Source organism: Phyllostomus discolor, chromosome 13 (genome assembly GCF_004126475.2).
Source record: "Phyllostomus discolor isolate MPI-MPIP mPhyDis1 chromosome 13, mPhyDis1.pri.v3, whole genome shotgun sequence".
NCBI classification, from domain to species: Eukaryota; Metazoa; Chordata; class Mammalia; order Chiroptera; family Phyllostomidae; genus Phyllostomus; species Phyllostomus discolor.
Window position 1 is genome coordinate 46,004,486 of NC_040915.2, and position 21,447 is coordinate 46,025,932.

At 49.5% G+C, this 21,447-nt stretch overlaps 1 protein-coding gene and 1 long non-coding RNA gene across 2 annotated transcripts in view; one reads left to right on the forward strand and one right to left on the reverse strand.

Moving 5' to 3' along the window:
• ACAD10 (acyl-CoA dehydrogenase family member 10) overlaps window positions 1–21,447 on the forward strand; it is a 43,252-nt gene that overhangs the window by 15,642 nt on the left and 6,163 nt on the right. Inside the window, 12 exon segments of the mRNA XM_036013651.1 lie at window positions 2,345–2,413; window positions 3,539–3,720; window positions 7,624–7,774; window positions 9,557–9,702; window positions 10,819–10,992; window positions 15,894–16,303; window positions 17,728–17,740; window positions 17,885–18,027; window positions 18,478–18,615; window positions 18,727–18,852; window positions 19,680–19,830; window positions 20,449–20,624. Of these exon segments, the coding sequence (XP_035869544.1) occupies window positions 2,345–2,413; window positions 3,539–3,720; window positions 7,624–7,774; window positions 9,557–9,702; window positions 10,819–10,992; window positions 15,894–16,303; window positions 17,728–17,740; window positions 17,885–18,027; window positions 18,478–18,615; window positions 18,727–18,852; window positions 19,680–19,830; window positions 20,449–20,624 (1,879 nt within the window).
• LOC118498039 lies at window positions 11,176–13,137 on the reverse strand. Its single transcript, XR_004900558.1, has 2 exons — window positions 11,358–13,137; window positions 11,176–11,269 (listed from the first exon to the last, which is right to left on the reverse strand). It is a non-coding gene; the product is annotated as an uncharacterized LOC118498039 (long non-coding RNA).

Genomic DNA, 21,447 nt, shown 5'->3' on the forward strand with positions numbered 1-21,447 from the left:
TTGCAGGGGCTGATGACTGACAATTGTGAAGCCTCAGGGGTTCGACAGAAGAGAAAACCTACAGCTTTTTCTGAGCATTTGTGTATGTGTCACGCAGAAGCGGTGTGTATTTATAGAAGAGAGGCCCTAAAATATAAAACCACCGCTCCGCCTCATGCATCCGGCCTGCGAGCCTCCTCTAATCATTCCCAGAGGCACAGGCATTCTGGAGTGCTGAGTGACATTCCACAACTCCTGGAACGCACAGCATTTCCCTGTCAGTAAAGGAATAAAGTGTGCATTTGAAAGTGAAACCTAATATGGTATCTGCTTATAAAATGCCAAATGCAAATTTGAACAACTGTTTTGGAAAACAGTGTGGCACAATTTATTAAAAACCTCAGAGTAGTCATACTTTCAGACCTAATAATTCCAGTTAGGAGGTCTCTTTTTAAAAAATAATTCTAAAGAGGGGAGAAGAGCTGTATGCATGAATATGCTCACCACAGTGTTGTTTATAGTAAAAAATTGGAAACACCCTAACATTACAATAATTGGGAAGTGTTTATGTAAACCTTGGGAGATCTACCAGTGGCAACGACAATAATAGTACTAGCTAACATTTACTGAGTGTCACTGTGTGCTGGGCACACAGTATAATAAATGCTTTGCATTGTTAACTCGAAGCATTTTCACAGGTCCATGATATGCTACTACTATGACCCGCACTTTACAGATGAGGAGAGAGGGGCTTAAAGAGGTGTGTGAGTGATGGGGTGTGGCTTAATGCCCATGGGCAGTGGGATTCCATAGCCCAGCCTTAATACTATCATTGCAGCCAATAAAAGTATGCCTGTAATAACATAAAAGTGTGTGTGGTGAAATTTTAATGTAATAAAAACAGATACAAGCCATATATAGAGTATTATCTTAACTACTTTTTTAAGACTTTTGCATGGAAACAAAAATTAAGTAAAGGAACAAACCGCAGTGTTTGCCCGGTCATGTCTGGGTAGCGTGTCAGTAGTATTCTTCAGTTGCATGTGACAGAAGCCCACCTACTGACTTAAGCATAAAAATAAGAAGGGAAGGTGGTAAAATTTATTGGCTTTATCATTTAAATCTTGCAGGCGTGGCTGGATCCAGGGGTCCAGATAATGCCACCAGGACCCATTCATTCTCTCTCTCCATCTCTTAACTTTCCTAGGCAACCAGGATCTTTCCAGCATGCCCTCTGAGACTGACCCATTAGCCCAGTATGGGTCACAGGTTTGGCCCTGCACAAACCGGTCTCTGCAGTCAGGAGGATGCTCTGCTCAGACTGGCCATCTCTGGGTTTTATGCCCACTCCTGGAACCAGGGGTTGGGTCAACCGGTCCCCCCAAACCAGGAGGACCTACAGTGGGGGACACCTGTTCCCCAAAGGAGAATCTAGTCTTACGGTCAGAATGGTGATGTGGTGAAAGGAAACCAGGCAATCAAAAGAAGAAGCCAGTTGCTGGTGATTAGATTATTTTTCTGTTTAAAAATTTTAAAAGTTTCATCCTTACATGTTTCAGAGAATTTACCAGTAAAGCCACTGGGGCCTGGAGTTTTCTTTAAGAAAAGGTTTTTGACTATGAATTTAGCTTAATAAATATTAGAGTTTTTAAATATTTCTTAATTTCTCTTGAGTCCTTCTTTGGCCCATGGCTAATATGAAAATATTACTTAATTTCCAAATACTTGGGCCTTCTTCCTGATTATGAATGTATTTACACCAGCTTTCTTATGCTTACCGATTGCATGGTACTTCCCTTTCCGTCCGTTTTCTCTTACTTACCTTTTTTTCTGTCTTTGTTTTTATAGTTAAAGTATGTCTCTTATGAACAGCACATAGTTAGAGCATGCTTTTCTATCCAGTGTGACAATTTCTGTCTTCTAATTGGAATGTTTAGTGTATTCAATTTAATATAACTATTGAGATGTTTGATGGTAATCTATAATTTCACTATTTCTTTTTTGTTTGTTTCATCCATTTTTTCTTCCTGTCTGCTTTTGGGTCAATTGAATATTTTTTAGAATTACATTTTAATTTCTGCACGTACTAATTTTTAAATCAGAAAAACAATGATAAGAAAGCCTCATCATCAGTCCTGGCCATGTAGCTCAGTTAGTTAGAGCGTCATCCCGAGACACCAAGGTTATGGGTTCGATCCCTGGTCAGGGCACGTGCAAGAAGCATCCAATGAATGAGTATGTAAGTGGGGCAGCAAGTCTACATTTTCCTCTCTGTCTCTAAGAATCGGTTAACTAAGAAAAGAAGGAGAAGGGAAGTCTCACCAGTCCACCCCGCAGTGACGCTCGTCTCCCTTTGTCCTGGCAGGATAATGAAAGCCCTGGCAGACGCTGGAGTGCCCGTCCCCAGAGTTCTCGACCTCTGTGAGGATTCAAGGTAACGTTCGGGTTGATTTGGTCCCTTGCACAGTCAAGCTGCAGAAGAGACGGGAACACACTGAGTCAGATTCCAGGCTGTCACAGTGAGGACAAGCTTGGGTGGGAGAGAGAAGAGGCTGTACGGCGACTCCTTGGAAGCGCACAGGTCTCCCGGTTACCCTGAACGAGAAAGAAATGCCCGCTTTTACGAGAGTTGGTAGAAAACATCTTTCTTAACATTATAAAAATATATATCCTTCTAGTTTATGTTGTTTGTTTTTGTTTAATTGTTCTCTTATAGGCTTTCTGAACTTTTAAACTGCTTTGTAACATGCTTTTTGAGTTTGTCCCTTTTCCCTAACGTTTTAATTATGAAAATTGTGAAACATACGGTTGTGTGTTTGTACAATTGAAACGTACAATTGTGTTTCACAATTGATTGTGAAATCAGGGGAAGTTATAATAATGGTAGATGTTTCAAAACAGCTTTTTAGAGTAGTGAGCTGATTTCTAATAATGAGCAAAAGGTAACATTTCAGTGTGCCACCTTAATTCTATAGGGTGGTATATGTGCCATGCATACCACTGGATAATGATAAAAATCACATGAAGAAGAACAAGGGATATTTACTGGACCCTCGTTGGAAGTGCCGGACACATATGCCAGGCACTGCATATACATTTGTCCTCTTAATTCTTACAGCTGCCCTTTGACATTTTACAGATCAAAAACAAAAACCAAGCTCAGAGAGGCTTAGTGACTCTCTCACGATCACACTGCTGGGAGGGGGTGGGAGTTCTCTCTGACTCCACAGCCACCTCTCTCAACCTGCTGCTTTCCTGTGTCCTCGACCTTAAACCCGTTCCAATGGCTTCCACCCCTGGACCAAAGGAAAGAGAAGGGGGCATGTCGGCCAAGAGTACGGACAGGGCTGCGTGTGCGTACACTGGTTTGGGCGGAATGCTTCTAACCCCTGGTGCTCCTGTGCGCAAAGGAGAAGGGAAACGTCCAGCACTCTGGGTTCAAATCCTCCCCTGGCACCCGCAGTGCTCACACTGGATGGAAAGGGCGGTGCCGTGACCAACAGCCCGCCACACTGCGGGGGGGCCCTGGAAACACCCTGTCTGTGTCTGCCCCTCCCAGGATCATCGGCACGCCCTTCTACCTGATGGAGTACTGCCCAGGCCTCGTCTACAAAGACCCCGCTCTCCCGGGCTTGGAGCCCAGCCAGAGGCGGGCGGTGTACACGGCCATGAACAGAGTCCTGTGCAGAATCCACAGTGTGGACTTCCAAGCTGCGGGCCTAGAGGACTACGGGAAACAGGGTGAGCACAAGGCCGCTCGTCTCTCGTGCTGAGCATTTCCTCGCTGTTGCCCCTGCTCCGGGATCTGTGTGGTGTCAGGGTGTGAATGCACCAGGCGGCTGCTAGACATGAGGTGGGCTTATTCGCTTTCTACTGGGAAATCCAGTTTCATGCTAATGTGGATGTCACTCACCGGAACATTCTGTCCTGGGATCAATCCCTTCGTGGAGTCAGAGTCCCTCTTCCCTGCAACTTCTATCTCACTAGATCATTTAAATGTCTTTTTTCCTGATACTGGCCAAGGTCATTTAAGACACTTTCTTCTCTGTTTTTCATCCTTTCCCTTAAGGGCTCTTTCAGCAGAGACAGATTTTTAAAATGACATTATGCCAAGGTGTTTTGTTTGTGTAGTGTCTGCTTTTTTTTTTTTTAATGTCCGAGAGGTCCGATTGCTCCTCATCCTTGCCAGCATTTTTTATTGTCAGTTTTTTTTTAAGTCAGGTGTGTTGAGCCATAGCATCCTGTGAATCTTGACAAGTGTACAGTTTTAGAACCACGACAACTGTCTCCATGCTCTTGCATGCAGAAACGCCACCACCAGCCAGAGTCTCACTTTTTGTATCCTGCAAAGCCCAAGAGTATCTGACCAGTATAGATTCCTGACCATGGTCCAAAGCATCTGTCAGCTAAGCTCTATTTTCCTTTTTCTCTGCTTTTAACCAAAGCATGTCTGGTTTTCTGTAGGGCCACATCACAGGCCGCAATATGTGTCCAAAGTGCATCAACTTCCTAACGTACTTCCGCCAAGTTATTCAGGTTCCCCCACTGCACACGCACATGACCTGGGTCTCTAGCACTAGCAGTTTGAGTTACTTTGTTACAACAGAGAGGCCTGCCAAATTCACATCCAAATTGTGTGTGGGGGGGGTTCCTCACCGCCTCACTCCTTCCAGGTCCAGCCAGATCCATACCGTCCCCCATATCCTAACCTGTGGACCAGAGATACACATTCAGTGGGGGTCCCCCTCCATCTTGGTGGCCTCATTGGGAAATATGTATTCATAGTTCACCTTGAAGTTCAGATGTAAGTGGGCATCCTGTATTTTGTCTGGCAGCCCTAGTTACCAGGGACAGGGCCCAGGCAAAGACAATAGACGTCACCAGTATGGACCCATTGTTTCAGATGAAAAGAGCATCAGACCAGAAGTTAGATGCTAATTTGTTGGGTGACCTTAGACAAGTCACATCACTTTGTCACAGTTTTCTCAATAGTAAAGGTTTGGTAAAAATATACATAAATAATAATAATAAATAAAAATGCAGCCCTGCCCTGCCTCCCTTAGAGGGCTGATGATGTAAAAAGCAAATGAGGTGGCAGCTGTCCCAGTGCTTGGAATGAAGGCCCAGCCTCAGGTGGATGAAGTGATGGGCCTGGGACAGCGCACTGTGGAGAGAGCAGCTTATGGAAGGCTCTCCTGAGCGCCGGTGAAGTCTTTGTCTTTTATCTTTAAACAAGACTGTCTTGATGCTCTATGACCTATGACCATGAAGGGACAAAGCAGTAATCTGACTGCTGTCATGTGGCCGGGCCCGCCGCCCGGGCGGCTGGCTGTGCGTGAGCCTGAGAGCACAAAGCAGGGTCATCGCAGAGCAGATCCACTGACCCGGCCTCGGGGGGCGTCAGCTCCTCCTTTCCAAGAACTCTTGCAGTTTCTCAGATTATATCAAGAACCCAGCTGCTGGGCAGGGCACTGGCTATATGTGCGCAAATATACTACCATTCACATAAAAGAGGGTGTGTTTGAATAAATGTAAATGTTTGTACGTAGAAGTGAAGAATCTCTCTAAAATGACACTTAAGAAACTGGTCACGTAGGTTACCTTTGGGGAAAAAGAACTGCAAGGGACAGGAGAAAGACTTCGCTGCATTCCCTTTTGTCATTTTAATTTTGAGCCTGTGAATAAGTTTGTTAAGAAAAAGTACACAATCATGATTTCTAATCCAAAGGAACTTTTGACAAAGGTCCGTTCGGCACAGTCTAGTTATTACAAAGCTCTTTTCCACCGAGGACCTGCAGGGAGCCCATCGTTCCCTTCTCTCGGCCCAGAGGGGCAGGCTGCTTTGGAGGGAAGGGCGCCTGGATGCCTGGGCGGGAGGCCTGCCGGGGACCAGCAGAGCCAGAGACATGGGGACGGGCACCCGCTTCCCGGGGGGAGGGAATGTGTGCGGCGCTGGGTTGGGGTGTAGGGACTGGGGGTGGGTCCTGGAGGGGCTGCTTCCACGGCGGCTCAGCTCCTGCGGTTTTGTATTTCCCTTAGTATGATACTTTGCAAACTTACAGAGATGTGAAATAGTACAAGGAACAGCTATACAGGGAGGGGCAAAAGGAGGTTTACAGTTAGAGTATGCAAAACACCGAGTTTATTCTTATGTATTAATTACTGTTTTCCATACGAACAGCTGTAAACCCACTTTTGCCCCACCCTGTATGCACCCGCTGCTAATTTTAACAATGGTTAACTTCTGTCATAGTGTTTATCAGTCTGTTTAAATATGCGTGTATGTTTATGATTAACGAAGTTGTGGAGACCCTGATACTTCATTTCTAAATATTTCAGTATGCATTTCCTTTAAAAGGGATGTGCCTCAGGACCACTATCACATCCGAGAAAATGCACCATTCCCCCAGAATATCTAAAACCCAGTGCATATTCACATTTTCTCATTATCACCCTCACATCTTCCAAGTGAAGGTTTTTCCCAAATCAGGGTCCCGTTAAGGCATGCAGCACAGCCCCTCCCACGTGCCTCCTCGTGGAGTCGTCTTGATTATTTCCTCATGCTTTCATTTGCTGCTGTCTTCTCTTTCCTGTGACTCTGCAAGCTGGAAGTTAGTTCTAAAGGCTTGGTTTGTTTCGGGTTAAACTCCTGTGGCTTCGGACCTTTGCCCCTCCCGGCCCAGCTGGATGCTGTGCCGGGCAGGTGTCCAGACGCTCTGAGCCTGCAGTGCCCTCCACAGAAGGAGCGTGATCTCTCCGTCCCCGTCTTTAGCTTCTGGGGACCATTTTTTTCTCAGATGGGGGGGACCTGACACATTATTATCGGTTATGATAATGGTGATAATCAGTAATTGGCAGTTGACAAAAACGGTGACAGTAATCATGTCCACCATGCACTGAGCATCCCTGTGTGCCAGCTCTGTATTTGTGGGCATGTCACACAGGGATTTCATGTAGCCTTCACGACAGCCCTACAGAAATTAGTACCAATACACGATACAGAGGAAGCCAGGGAGGGAGACTCAGAGAAGTCAAATCAACTGAAGACCTTGAGTGGGAGCCAGGTTAACTCCAGAATTCCTTTCAGTCTCAGGTGCAACTTGCAAGTTCCTCAACTGTTGAATCTCTTGGGTTCCCTACCAAACCGCCGAATAAAAATAGCAAATCCTGGTGTAGTACTTACTGCATGCTGGGGACAGCGTCTGGGGCTCTCCATGTGCTGCCCTTCCAGCAACACGTGAGGACCATCTCACTGGTCAGGGCAAACCGAGGCACAGGGAGAGAATGGCAGAGCTGGGATCAGATCCAGGCAGTCTGGCCGCAGTGTCCACACTTTTAGCCAACCACTGTTTGGCCAAAAAGGGATTTCCTAAAGGCTGTTAGGGAGCTCATAGGACCTCAGAGAGGAGCAGGGATCAGGCTTGGAGGCCACGTGGCTGGGAACGGGGCCCAGACCACACTGATCCAGCCAAAGCAAAACAGGCAGTGGCTTCCTCCTGGGCAGCAGCAGCAGCCTGTGGGAAATGCCAGTCAGAGGACAGTGATGCTACAGAGCATTGCAGGGGGTTTCAGAGCCCTGGCTGAATTCCGAAACCTTTGGACGCTGCTGGAATGGCACACCACGCTCTAACTGTCTTCCCCCAGGGGACTATATCACACGCCAGGTGCAAACCTGTACCGAGCAGTACCGAGCCTCAGAAACCAGCACCATCCCGGCGATGGAGCGGCTCATCGAGTGGCTGCCGCTTCATCTTCCTAGGCAACAGAAGATCACGGTGGTGCACGGGGACTTCAGGTAGTTATGAGGAGGGGGGACTCTGAAAATGTGAAAAAGGATGGGAAGGGCATCTTAAAGGGGAAATGAAGCAGCTGGTCTCGGCCCAGTTTACTGTTGTGACTTATTCCTGCTACAGAGGCTCTCCCTGCACGAGCCTTTTAAGGCGAGGTTTCTCAGCCTTGGCTCCACAGACAGGTCTCTAGGTTGGGGGTTGTCCTGTGCAGCCACGGGTGTCATTACCACACCTAGGTCTGAAGGGGCCAATGTGCACTCCGGTTGTCATTGCCGCATAACCAACCCCTCCAAAACTGCGTGGCTGTAAACAATGACAGCAGGATTTTTGCTCACAAATTTGCAATCTGGGGACAGGAGGGCTTGTTTCAACTGGGTGGCTGGCTCTCAGGCTGGGGGCTGGGACCACCCAAGGGCCCACTTTCATGCCCGGCACTGGGGCACAGGAGATGTGAACAGCTAGACTCCTCGGGCCCCCCTCTCTGCCTCTTTGTGGTTCCCACATGGCCTGTCCAATGTGGCAGCTTCGGGCTAGCTGGACTTCCTACCTGGGGGCTCAGGGCTGCGAAGGTGTGTGTTCTGAGAGAGAGGGCTGGGCAGGAGCTGATGACCGAATCTCAGGTGTCACTCAGCATCACTTCCATCTGCAGTAGACGAGGTCTGTCCAGAAAGTGTCCAGCCGTGTCCTACGAAAAGTAGAAACATTTATTGAAGAAGATACAAGAGACATTGTACATAGAACAATGATGCCTCAGTCCCCTTCAGAGTAGGCACCCCGGGACCTCACACAGTTCTCCTAATTGCCATTAGCTGCCCTGTCATATTTTCCTGAATCTCATCAATGGTCTAAAATCTCTTCCCTTTCAAAGGTAATTCTAGTTTGGGGAAAAGTCAGAAGTCACCGGGTGCGACATCTGGGCGGTAGGACAGCTGAATCACCTGGGTGATTTGTTGTTTCACAGAAAACTGCACGAGATGTGATGTATGAGTGGGCGCACTGTCGTGATGAAACTGCCAGTCACCAGTTGCCCACAGCTGCAGCCTTCTGAATCATGCAGATAGTTTCCGTGGAGGAATGTCCAAGCTTAACACAAAATCTGATGCAATTTTTTGCTCTACTTGCTCAGTCATTTTGAATGTGACAGCTACACAGTACACATGCTCACTCAAGGGTGTCTACCCCCCACCCACTGACTAGTACGGTGAAGTCGTCATTGTTCACGCATGCACATTCCAGTCCACTCTCCTTGGCTTCCAGGTTACATGGATGTTGTGCAAGCTGTTCCCATTATATTAACAATGGCTGGACTTTTTCTGGACAAACCTCATGTTTGTCAGAATCGAGTCACTTCCAGAGGTGAAGAATTAGACGCTTCCTTTTGTGGAAGGAGTGTCAAAAGAATTGACATGCCTGTTTTAAAACCACCACAGGGAAAGAGGAATTACCAGGACCCCGAGAGGTTAGCATGTAGAGAGGGACTATCTGACCAAAGCTCTGGCCCTCCAGAGAGGAATGCGGCCGGCCCTCAGCCGTGTGAGAGGGAGCTGGCCGGTGCCTAGTCCCTTCCCATCTCCTGCTGGGGTCCTACGGGCTGAGCCCATCTGAGCAAGAGGGCAAGGGAGCCAGTGCGTATGGCCACAGCCCCTGCAGCTCAGGCTCCAGGGACACAGAGGGGCCAGGGGGGCAGGGTACATCTGGAGGAGCAAATGGAAGGTGCCCAGCACAGAGCACACTTAGCGGTCAATTTTCTTAGGACTGTCTCTCTGTTCTTTCTGTGGCCTGTTCAGGTTGGACAACCTGCTGTTCCATCCAGAAAAGACCGAGGTGCTTGCTGTCTTTGACTGGGAACTTTCTACCTTGGGCGACCCCCTGGCGGATGTGGCCCACAGCTGCATGGCTCACTACCTGCCACCTGAGTTTCCCATACGGCCAGGTAGGGACCGCTGATGGGGAGAGGGGAGGACTGAGCCAGCTCCGTTCTCACGGCATTTGGGCAGACTCGGAGGAAGCAGCTGTGACTGGGCTGGTGGTTTGGGTAGAAAAGCATTTGGGATTCATTCCTGTCACAGCGAAGGGAAGTGGGTGGAGGGGCATTTGAAGTGAGGAGGATAGGCATAGAGGCACCTCTTGTGCTTTTACACAACTAATTTCTATTTAATTTCTTAAATTAAAAGTACAGGTTTATTTAAAGATTTTAAGGACCAACAGGTAACCAAGAGTTAAAATCATCAATAATCCCAGAGATAACCACTGCCGACCTTGTCATCTTTTTTTCCTGTGTATATACACACATTTGTCTAAATGAAAATGTAATTATATCATTTCATGATCTGGATTTTTTTCACTTAATTATACACTTTGGATATGTCTTCATGTCAGTATTTCTTCTTCAGCATCATTTTGAATGACAGCTTAGCATTGTATTGTATAGAGTAAGCTTAATCAAGACATTTGGTTTGCTTCCTATTTGAATGTGTAATTTGTTTCAGTTTTTTGTATCTTACCCCTACTCTCACCAAAAAGGCAGAGAACATCTTTGTAGTAATATATTTATAATATATATTTACACATATACTGTATACACACACAGTATACTCCTAGGATGAATTCCTAGCAATAGAATATATTACATGCTTCTAAATTATGAATATGTTACAAATGAAGCAAATCTGTAAAGTTTTTCATTTGTTGTAATTTTCTTTTTCATAATTTGCTGGGATCTTTCCCTTTAGCATTCTTTATCACGACTGATGGGAAATAACAGGTGTCCACGCTGAACTGTTGTCCAGATGGAATTGGAGGCCCCCCATTCCTCCCTGGACGGCCAGTTCAGTCTGAAACTTTTAAGAGCCAGTTCAGGAATAATAGCTTCGCATCTGGATCCCAGCCATCTGAGGAAGGAAGGAAGGGCCTTTGAAATAAGGAGCTAATCCTTTGAACCAGCTGTGAAGCGAACTTCTGATGGGGGAGAGATGTTCAGAATTGAAATATCTGTGGCCACAGAGGAGCGTAGGGTCACCGACTGCCCAGGACGGCTCTGTCCCCGCAGGTTTGGGTGGCCGAGATTTGGCTCAGCTGGGCATCCCCACCGCAGAGGAGTATTTCCGGATGTACTGCCTTCACATGGGGATTCCTCCTGTGGAGAACTGGAACTTCTACATGGCCTTCTCCTTCTTCCGGGTGGCTGCAGGCGTGCAGGGGGACCACAAGCGCCCGCTCCCAGGTAACGGGGAGGCCTGAGCCTGCTCCTCCCGCTGGAGACGCCCAGCGGCTTCAGAGGGGTGGGCTTGGCCAGACTGTTCCATTCCATTCATTCAACCCCTTGTCTTTAGGTGGATATCACGTAGTTATATTCTTTAAAATACTTCAACTTTGAAATTATTAAGATAATGCACAAAAATTTTTTAAGTAAAAACATATACGATAAGAATTCGATCACGTAGAAGGACGTAAAATCAGTTCCCGTTCTTCTCAGCACCCTTCCTCAAAGACAAGCACTACTGTTAACACCTTGTTTGCGGGTAGTTTTTATCATGTGCTTTACTACCAGTCAACGTAAAACGTATAAATACGTTTCCCGCATACAACGTGTTAAGGTTTCTTGGGCCGCCCAGTGTTCTCTGTATGTCTGTCTTCTCTCTCCAGGTTTTATAAAAATGTGGGCATCCTACTTCAGTGCCTTGATTTGAAGTTATTTATGCATAAGAATTCCTATGAAACGTGTATGTGTGTGTAGGATATGATGTGTGTATATGAGACAACTCGTAAGGCAAATACCTTGCTTTATTCTTTTTTTTCATTTAACATTTCAGAGACCTTTCATATGAGTAGGTGTATATCTCCATCATTCTTTTCAATTTCTCTAGCACATTCCACCGTGTGGATAGGCTGTAATTTACTCCCCCACTTCCCCACTGATGTATATTTGGATTGTTTGCAGATTTTTGCAATCACACATAAGAAGTGGTTGGTGAACATCCTTTCTCACACATGAGTGAATATATCTAAAAGATAAATTCCCAGAATTAAAATTCCTGGCTTTTCTTAAAGTATGTGCATTTAAAATTTGTGTAGACGTTACCAAATTGCTCAGTAAGAGGATTGCTGAAGGAGAAAAGGATGAGTATGTTTCCTCTGAGGGTGCCTTTGCATACATGGAAGAGTACTCTGTTGCACTAGCTAGGAGTTCTGGATTGTACCTCGTCAGTTTGAACTTTTGAGAAGAAAAGTTACGTGTTGTTACCGGTACTTAGAACTGATGGCTGGTTGAGTGTGTGCTGTAGGTACATGCATCACCTGTACAGTGTTTTCACATGCACGAGGGGATGGCATAATGTTAATTAGTTTTAATTCTAAACATTTTAGGGCGAGCAAATAAAATAATTTATATCCTAAATTAAGAATATAGAAAGGCAGATCAAAGTTGGCTTCCTGTGTAGAGGGGAGGCAAACAGAGAGTAGATAGACTCTAGAAAGTGACTAACCCAGTAGCTTTAAGCACAACCAGCTACTCACATTAAAATCTCGAAATCCCATTCCCAGCGAAAGCAGCCGGGATGCTTCGGAGAAGTGGCGGGTTTAGGTCTAGGGCAGGATATGTGCACGATGAACCTGGAACATCTCGTACCGGAAAGCAAGGAAGCTGTTGAAGACTGCTGGGGTCACAGCGAGAGGGCTCCGGGGCCAACTTGAACAGGCTGTCACCTGCTCACGGTGGGAAACTTGCGGCACAGGGACGATCGCTGAAGTGGACTGAAGCGCATCCAGCACGTTCAGATCCACGAGTGAAGAGTGATGCTGGAGGTTTACCCCAGGAGAGCCCAGGGCCGATGGGCTGGGGATGGCAGAGGAGGAGACAGATCGGCCTTGCTTTGACAACTGCTGAAGCTGAGTGATAGATATCTGCTGACTTATTATATCTTTCTCTCCACTTTTGTGTACCTTTGACGTTTTCCAGAACGCAAACTAAAATGAAAGTCAAGTAGACAGACACCCAGCAGTGGGTCTGTGAATACTACAGGCACGTCTTAGCTTCATGGCCATCGACGCCCCAAGGTTTCTGGCGGCCTATCGCCCTTGGCCAAGTGGCCATGTTCTTCCGAGGAAAGCAGGTGCAGTAGGGGAACTGAATACTCATTCATTCACAAGAACCCGAGCCTCTGCTAAGCCAGGTGCTGTGCCCGGTGGTATTGGCAATACAAAGTCATGAGCGAAACCGTGTCCGGAGCCAAAACCAGCATCTGGGGGGTTTTCAAGTTTAGCCCTTCCTGATCTGATAATAGCAGTCTTGATAAGCAGGAACTCTGGGAAATGGTATTTTCGCCTCCCTTGGGTAGCATTAGCTCCAGGCCACCAGTTCCCAGTTTTCATTGTGGCTTTGCAGTGAAAGCCCACCATCAGGTGGGGAACAGGCCTGGCTGCCAGTAGACATTTTCTCGGGGGCTGCTGAGTTCTCGAGGGGTTCTGCTCCCGTGCCTGGGGATAGCTGAGTCCATCGTGCATTATTCGTTCTGGAGTCTCTACACCTATAAACCTCACTGGATTGTCCTCAATTTGCCCATCAGGAAGCCATTTAGACAGTTTCCAAGATCCTGTGAGCCGCTGGCTGGCTTCATGCTCCTCTGGGCTCGGAGGCAAAACAGCTGGTGTTTGCCACCGCAGGAGGAACAGAAGCACTGCCTTTGGGGTGCCGGCTCCCCCAGGCCTCTCGGGGCATTCCCTTCCCTCCTCACCGGGAAGCCAGCCAGCCGGAGTGAGTGGCTGACTTCTCCCACACAAAAATAGCGACGTCTGTTCTCGAAAGGGCAGTGTGCAGAAGTGCCCTCGCCCGTAGCGTCAGTTACCTGCAGTCAGCGGCAGTCTGAAAACAGTAAATGGGAAATTCCAGAAATAAGCAACCTGTAAGTTTTAAACTGTGCACCGCTCTGAGCAGCGTGATGGAATCTCTTGCCGGCGGGCTCCGTCCCGCCTGGGCCAGGAGCCATCCCTGTGTCCGGCGTCCCCACGCTGCGCACACTCGCGTCTGTCAGTCACTTAGTAGCCGTCTTAGCTATTAGATCTAGTAGATCCACTGTGTGGTGTCACAGCGCTCGTGTTCAAGTCACCCTTATTTTACTTCGTAATGTCCCCAAAGCGCAAGAGTAGTGATGCTGGCAAGTCAGACATGCCAGAGAGAAGCCGTAAAGTACCATCTCTAAGTGAAAAGGTACATATGAGAAAAAACATAATACAGAGAGAGCTTGGTACTGTCCTGAACATATCTCCTGTGAAGGGGGGCTGTTATAAAAACATTCAATGGGAGGAAACAAAAAAAAAAACTGTACAAACACCGATATTATTTCTGTACATTCGCCTTCTCTAAAATCGTTGTTCTGTTTGAACAGTTGAGATGCTGGCGCGGCCTTGGAAAGGGGGGCTGAGAGGAGGAGCATTTGTTCTGAAGGCGCTCTCTCTGTGGTGACACTCGCGGGAGACTTCAGCTCTTTAGACTGGGAGGAGGACAGCGGCGACCAGAGCCCGGGGACTGATTCGCAGCCTGCACCGGCCTGTCCCAAGGGTCACTGTCCTCTAGTAATAAGTGGGTGTGGAAGACTAGATTCCTCGCAGGTGGCTGCTGACATTCTAGAAAGGAAAAGGTGCTTGTGGCTACAACTTCGGAACAGGCCAGTGATGTGGTCTCTTCTGCTGGAACTACACTGGGAAAAATATTCCAGAAATGAAATGAACCCAAGCTCACACAGGCGGCTTCCCAAGAGACAAAGAAAGCAGCACTCTGAGATCAAGATCCAATCAAGGAGAAAAAAATTAAGGAAACACATTGTGCTCTCTGTTAGGAAAAGAAAACCACTGCAAATAACAATGCGTGCTAAGGAGGTGCCTTCCCCTCCGCAGTGGTGCACTTAGTCTGAGTAATGAGGGGAAACATAGCCCACTCGTGCTCTTCGGCCCTCCCCGCGTGTCAGTGACTCTGGGAAGGCGGCTGTCTGCATCCCAACTGGCCCCCTCGGCCTCAGGTCCACACCCAGCACCCAGCAGGAGCTGAATAAAGACTTGTTGAGGTCTAGGGGTTTGCATTCTCTGCTACAAGTAGCCAACGGATTTGGTTCCTAGTTTAAGGAATAGTATCATCTTTAACACTAACGCTGCATGAGAATGGCTCTTTTGAGAAGTTGGCCATGGAAGGAGCCAGAAGAAAAACAGGCCTCCGGGAAGGCCCAAAGAGAATGAGGGAGAGTCTCATTCGAGCCCAGGAGAGCCGGCTGTAGAAGAGCCCGCAGTGCACACACACAACCACCAGCGGGTCTCAGCCGCCCCACAGCGAGTGAAGGAGGCCTCGCCAAAAAGACTGCATACCTGTGATGTATCTGTGACACCCCGGAAAAGACAGGCCAGAGGAACAGAGATACTGGTACCAGGGGCTGGGGCGAGGGCTGGCTACAAAGGGGCACCGTGGAAGTTCAGGGCCAATGGGAGTATCCTGTATCTTGATAATGGCGGTGGTCACCTGGCTGAACTTGCAGACTTACACACTTCATAAAAAGGGTGTATGTACACAATACCTAGATTTAAAACAAAATTTTAAATCCTTTTAAAATCTCGACGAGCCTGTTAAAGAAAGCAAACGAGGTGGTGAGAACAGGGCCTGAGCGAGTTCGGTGATGCGGGGACGGTGTCCATCTAAGAAGACGGCACCCAGGAACCCCTCGAGACACTGCTGTTACGGTTTCACAGCACGGGCAGCCCAGGGTGGCACACGGCTTCCTGTAGCCCCCCGGTGCCCGCAGAAGTAATCTGGGGTGTTACTGATTTATTTTAGTTTCTTTAGAAAAAGGACAGATACAGAGCAGGAAACAGGCCAACTGAGGCCGACTTCTGGCTGCCAGGCCACCAGTGAAGGTGTGAGCACATTTCCCCCCAGGACTCAGACCCTTGTCTGCGGGGGAGGAAACCATCACGTTGCCCCAGGAATCTAAGCTGTTGTAACAGGCGAAGCACTTAACCACGTCTCATCCCTGGCAAGTGCTCAGCAGATGGTGGTAGCTGCTGATGCAATAACAGTATCCTCATGTGCTGATACTATTATTAAGGGCTGTTGGGGAGTAATCACTGTTTTCCTTTGCTTAGGGCAAGCAAGCTCGGCAGCCGCTGAACACACTGGAAAGCTGACTGAGCTCCTGTCCGACCTGGCCTGGGAGTTCGCGGTCAAAGAAGGGTTCCGGGTTTTCAACAAGACGCCAGCCACAAAGCCGTCGGTGGGGTCCTACCACACGAGGGCTGGCCCGCGGTCCCTGCTGGGCACGCCAGGAACCAGGAGTTATAGCTCCCTTGCGGAACCGTCCTCAGCCCACTCCTCAAAGGGAGCTCTGCTCACCTCTCCGGAGGGCCTTTCCCCACGGGTCAGGGAGCTCTGTCGGCGGCTGGAGCAGTTTGTGGAACGACACGGGTGCCCCGCAGAGCCAGAGCTGCGGAGTCACCAGGCCTCGGCGGAGAGATGGACGCCCTCCCCACTGGCCGGGTCGGGAGGAAGACCTTGTTGAAGTGGCAGGACTTCGGCTTGTCCACTAGGCACCTCTGTCCCCCCCCCTCCCACCCCCGCCCAGGCAGTGAAGGGACGGGAGAGCTGAGCTGGACCATCCTCGCTTTCCTCTGCCACCATTCCTGGCCTCTGGTTTCTGGCCCTGGCGCCAGTGGGACTGTAATGCGTGTTCGAATGATGTAAATGTGAAACACTGTGATACCGAATACCTCAGTTAGTAAAGTCTCCTTTGAAGAATCCGTAACGTCAGCGCCAAAGGGCCGAATCGGTTGTAGACTGTGTCTGTGCTCTCGCCAGTGAGCACAGTGCCACAGCCTTAGCTGAGAAACGGAAATGCCCACTGTTCTGCGTCAGGATTCCCTTTGCCGCGTCTTCGTGTTTCATTGAGGTCTTCGGGAGCACATCTTTCGCCTATGATGCAGCCATCATCTATCTTTACAAAAATAGCATTATCACTTTTTTCTAGTTACAGACATACTGCAAAATTACCAAAGCTCAAACGTGACAAAGTACACAACACAGAAAGCTTTCTCTAAAACTCTGTCCCCTCTGAGATGATCACTGTCAACGATTTCGTGTATTAGGTTCTTGGCTTTTTTTCCTATTATATACTAACATATTTTATTCTTTTTTTTTTTTAAGATTTTGTTTATTTATTTTTAGAGAGAGGGAAACGGAGGGAGAAAGAGAGGGAGAAAAACAACAATGTGTGGTTGCCTCTCACGTGGCCCCAACTGGGGACCTGGCCTGCAACCCAGGCATGTGCCCTGACTGGGAATCGAACTGGCAACCCTTTAATTTGAGCTCATGCTCAATCCACTGAACTACACCAGTGAGGGCTTATTTTATTATTCTTATATTTTAATGGAATCAGCCTATACATTCGATCTCCTGCTTGCTTATTTAACTTAGCAATGTGGCACCTCCCCACACCAGCACCTGATTGACCTCCAAGGGCTTCTGCAGTGTGGGTGTGCCATAAATTGTCTGCCGTCCCCCGACTGAGGGACACTGGGCGTCTCAGCCAACAGTCTGGGTGCAAGCCACAGAAGTCAGCTCTGGGTCAGTTAAGGAGGCAAGGCTCTTCGTGAGCTGCCAACGTGCACGGCGAGACAGAAGACCCAACTTTAGGAGACAGTAGAGGGTGATGCACAGGGTCTCCATATGCCCCCCAGCAAGGCAGCGGAGGCTGCGGCCAAGTGCACTGGGCCCGGTGCAACAAAGGACCCTTCAGTCGCCTTCTGTCTGCACGGAGCAAGCTCTCTGCACATTCGTCGTTAGGACAGTAGTCATGGCGACAGTGATGATGGGAGGTTGGCACGTGGGGTGTCTGGGAAGTGCAGACGCGGGAGTGAACTGACCGCTGCCGTCAGCGCTAGGACTCGGCGGCCCCAGGTCCCCTCGGGCTTCTGCCACCCCCAGACCCAGCCTGATGGTGCGGCCTCGCACCATTGTCTTTGGCACATGCGTCGTCTTTGGCCGCCTACCCTCTTCCCTCCAATCCCTTTCATCGTTTCCCACAGGCCAAAACAAAACTAAATCTCCGCCGTACTTCCCTGACTGACTTGTCCTGTGCTAGGAGAAAGCCAAGGCCGATGACTTTGGAACCCTTTCCTGCCCTTGGAGACGGATCCTGGGGGAAGATGCGGAGCAGCACCGACCAACGCGGAGGAGTGCGCGCATCTGTGCGAACTCCCGGGCGTGTCTCTGGATGCGCCCGAGGCACCTTCCTCACAGTTCTCCGTGGCATGTCGGTCCCCCTCCTGGACCGACAGGGCTTTCTCTAGCTTGCACCGGACTCAAGAGCACTGATACAAACTTAAATTCCCCCTAATGGGTGAGGACAGCTGCGGACAGCTGGCTGGAGCCGACGCAGGGAAGCAGTGAGGGACAGGAGTTTCCCAGGGCACGAGCCTGTCTGGCTTCTGAGTCTGCAGCCCACCGGTGCCAGTCTCCTCTCAGCAAAGGAGGTCCGTGGCTGGGCATCTTGGGCTCTGAAGTACTATATTCAGAATGTATGTGCCTTTGCACATCTCAGGGGAGGGGGAGAGCTTCCAGGAGGGTGCCAGAAGGGCTGGGACTTGGAGGATGCCCTGGTACATGCTTCCTGAGTATTTGGAGTTTTAAATACGGACATGGGAGTCACCATTATGCTTTTTTTTTCCTTTTCAGATATTTAACGGTTCTGCTCCAGACACAGGGAGCGTGGAGCTTCTGGTGCACTGTGGCACCGAGGGGCAGAAGGCCCGCTGGCTGGTCCCGCTGCTGGAGGGAAAGGCCCGCTCCTGCTTCGCTATGATGGAGCCGCAGGTGCCACCCCCGGGCTCCTTACCAGGCCAGGCCCTCGCCGGGCCCGTGGCCTCTGCCACACGTGGAACGCAGGACCCTTGCAGTCCTTCAGCAGAGCATGTTCTCACTCAGGTTGCCTCATCAGACGCTGCCAACGTTGAGTCTTCCATCGGAGAGGAGGATGGCTTCTGTGTCACAAATGGTCACAAGAGGTGGATGTCAGGTATCTGGCCTGGAACTCATTTTTCAGTCACACTTGTGTGGGTCTGTGTGAATAAGCATGTTTCTCTCTGCCCCGCTGTTGTCTGGGAAACAACAGCAGGGGGGGCAGCTTCTTTTCCAGTTGATGCAAAAGAGGTTCTGTCTCCGTGCTCCCTGCAAACCCCAGGAGAACAAGAGGCTCTGTGTGGGTCACCAGAGGACCACACCTGCGACAGTTCTAGGAATCTCTCGCTCACTCCCCCCCGCCGCCCCCCGCTCTCCTCATTCTGCCTTTGGAAGGCGGAAGGTCACATCGCCAGTGGCTTCTTCTGTTGCGGGATCAGATGCCTGCACCAGAAGGGCTAGTGATCACCCTGCCATCCATTCGTTGCGAGTTCACTCTGCAGGGCCCTCCATGACTGCTGCGTGGACCTCCCTCCCTGAGTCCCCACTTCACAGAGGAGGCCACCTGGTCAGAGAAGTGACTTCAAGTGCCAACTCCCCTGTCCACCCCTCTAGGGAGTAGGGAACCCAGAGGTAAGGATTTGCCTGCTTCTGAAGCCCGTGCCCAGAGCCACCGTTACACCTCACACCGTCTGTGGGAACAACAGAGTGGGCTGCCGGTGACAGAGGAGCGGCTTTCCGCCTCCTGTCTTTGTATTTGCAACTTCACATGGCGCTCTTTTCTTTAAATGCATTTACAATGTTGGATTCATTCCTCACTGGGACGAAAACCAGTCGTTCTCATTCCTGGTCCAGACCCTGCACGTAGTCACCTGGTTGTGCGAGGTCTTAAAGAGCTCTGTGCACGTGCTGCCTTCAGCTCTCCTGGGCCAGGACTGCATCTACGGAGAGCTCTGATGGCCTTGGCATCAGATGACAAGGGTCGTCTGATGAAGCTCTGCACGTTCATGGGAAAAACAGACCCGCATGCCCCACACCACCCGCAGCAGTCTGTGCTCTTGGTTCCCACGAACGCCCCGGGAATAAAAGTCATCCGGCCTCTGACAGTGTACGGGCTGGAGGATGTGCCGGGTGAGCCGCCAGGCCCCTCCCGTCTGTGTGTGGGTCCGGGCCTGAGAGGCACGTCAGCGTGCAGTACAGTACCTCGAAGGGCATGACGACGTTCGGAGGGCCGTGTGTTCCTGCCTTTCGTTTCCATACATGACTATCAACCACACAGGCAAACTTCAGACAGGCATTTATACTTTCTTTTCTCTTGTAAACTTAGAAGATGAGACAAAATCTGAGATAGAGGCCGCTCAAGACAGAGGCAGGAAGTGCACTCCAAACCTCCTCTGCTAGATCCGGCCGGCAGCGGACCCCCAGGCCTGCTGACAGCACCCACGTTTCCTTTTGGTGTTTCCGAGGGATCACTACGTTGCTAGAGTCCACACTCGGGAAGTTTCCGTTTACAGTACAGTCATTATGTTTTAGAAGAGGAATGGCAAACTATTCATTTGACATTGTAAACTGGTGACTTATTTTTCCATCTTTGATAGGCTCCTTAATGCCCTACTCCCCACCATGTCCCAGTTAGCAGGCTGAGTAAAGGGCAGGGAGATTGCCAGCAGGTGACTTGAATTGAGGCAAGGGATCGACATCCAAAACGGGAAGGTGAGTCTCTCAGGAGGAACCCTTTGGGTCCTGCAGGTGGCCACGGGGAAGTCCTGTTTGAGCAGGTGCGTGTGCCCAAGGAGAGCAGCATGGTCCTGGGTCCTGGCCGAGGCTTCGAGACCGCCCAGGGCAGACTGGGTCCCGGCAGGACCCATCGCTGCACACGGCTGATCGGGCACCGGGAAAGGGCCCTGGCGCCCATGAAGGCCCGCGTGAGTGCTTCCCCTTGCACCTGCAGCTGACCCGGAGCCGCCCGTCCGTTTGGCTGTGGGACCTAAATCCTAACTCTTTTCTGAGAGCTGACTCAGTAGTTGAAGCAAGGTGATGTTTTTGCCAAGAAGCTGTGTCCTGGTCTTTGCTTTGCATTTGCTACTTCACTGAATTTGAAATTCAGAGTAGAGTGGGTCTTACTCTGTTGAGGTGACCAGAAGGAAAAGGCTGGGCCCTGTAGCAGCAGGGGATGAGGGTCCAAGGTCCAAAGAAAGGGTCACAGGCTCCCAAGGGCCATTTCTGCTCCTAACTCATCTTTAAAAATCAGACACCGGGAAAAACTCCCTTGGTGCCGTGTGTCCCTGGGGTTCCAGCATCTAGCCCTGTCCCGTCCGCTTCCCTGAGCACGTGCAGGAAACTACTGTGACCGCCCCTCAAAGACTGGAAGCCCATGCAAAAGAGCTGTTGCTGGGAATGGTCATTCAAGGCAGGGGTGTCGTTTCACGCAGATGAAACCAACCTGTGAGACCAAACAACTGTCTCACAAGGAACTACACAAAGATAAAAAGCAGTCCAGTGCATTTGCATTACTGAGCAAACCTTCTGTGATTTACAACCTTTTGAGTTGCAACTGACCAATTCTCTTTTTTCAGTTAAAACTAAAGGAGAAAACAAAACTTAAAAAACAACAAACCCTAAAACGAAACAAAAAAAAATTCCTTATAAACTTTTCTGATTGCTCGTGACTTTCGGACTCATAGAATGTCCTTCGTAATTTACAGTTGCCCAGAGTGGGGCTCTGGCACCCAGACCTGTCAGTAGAGG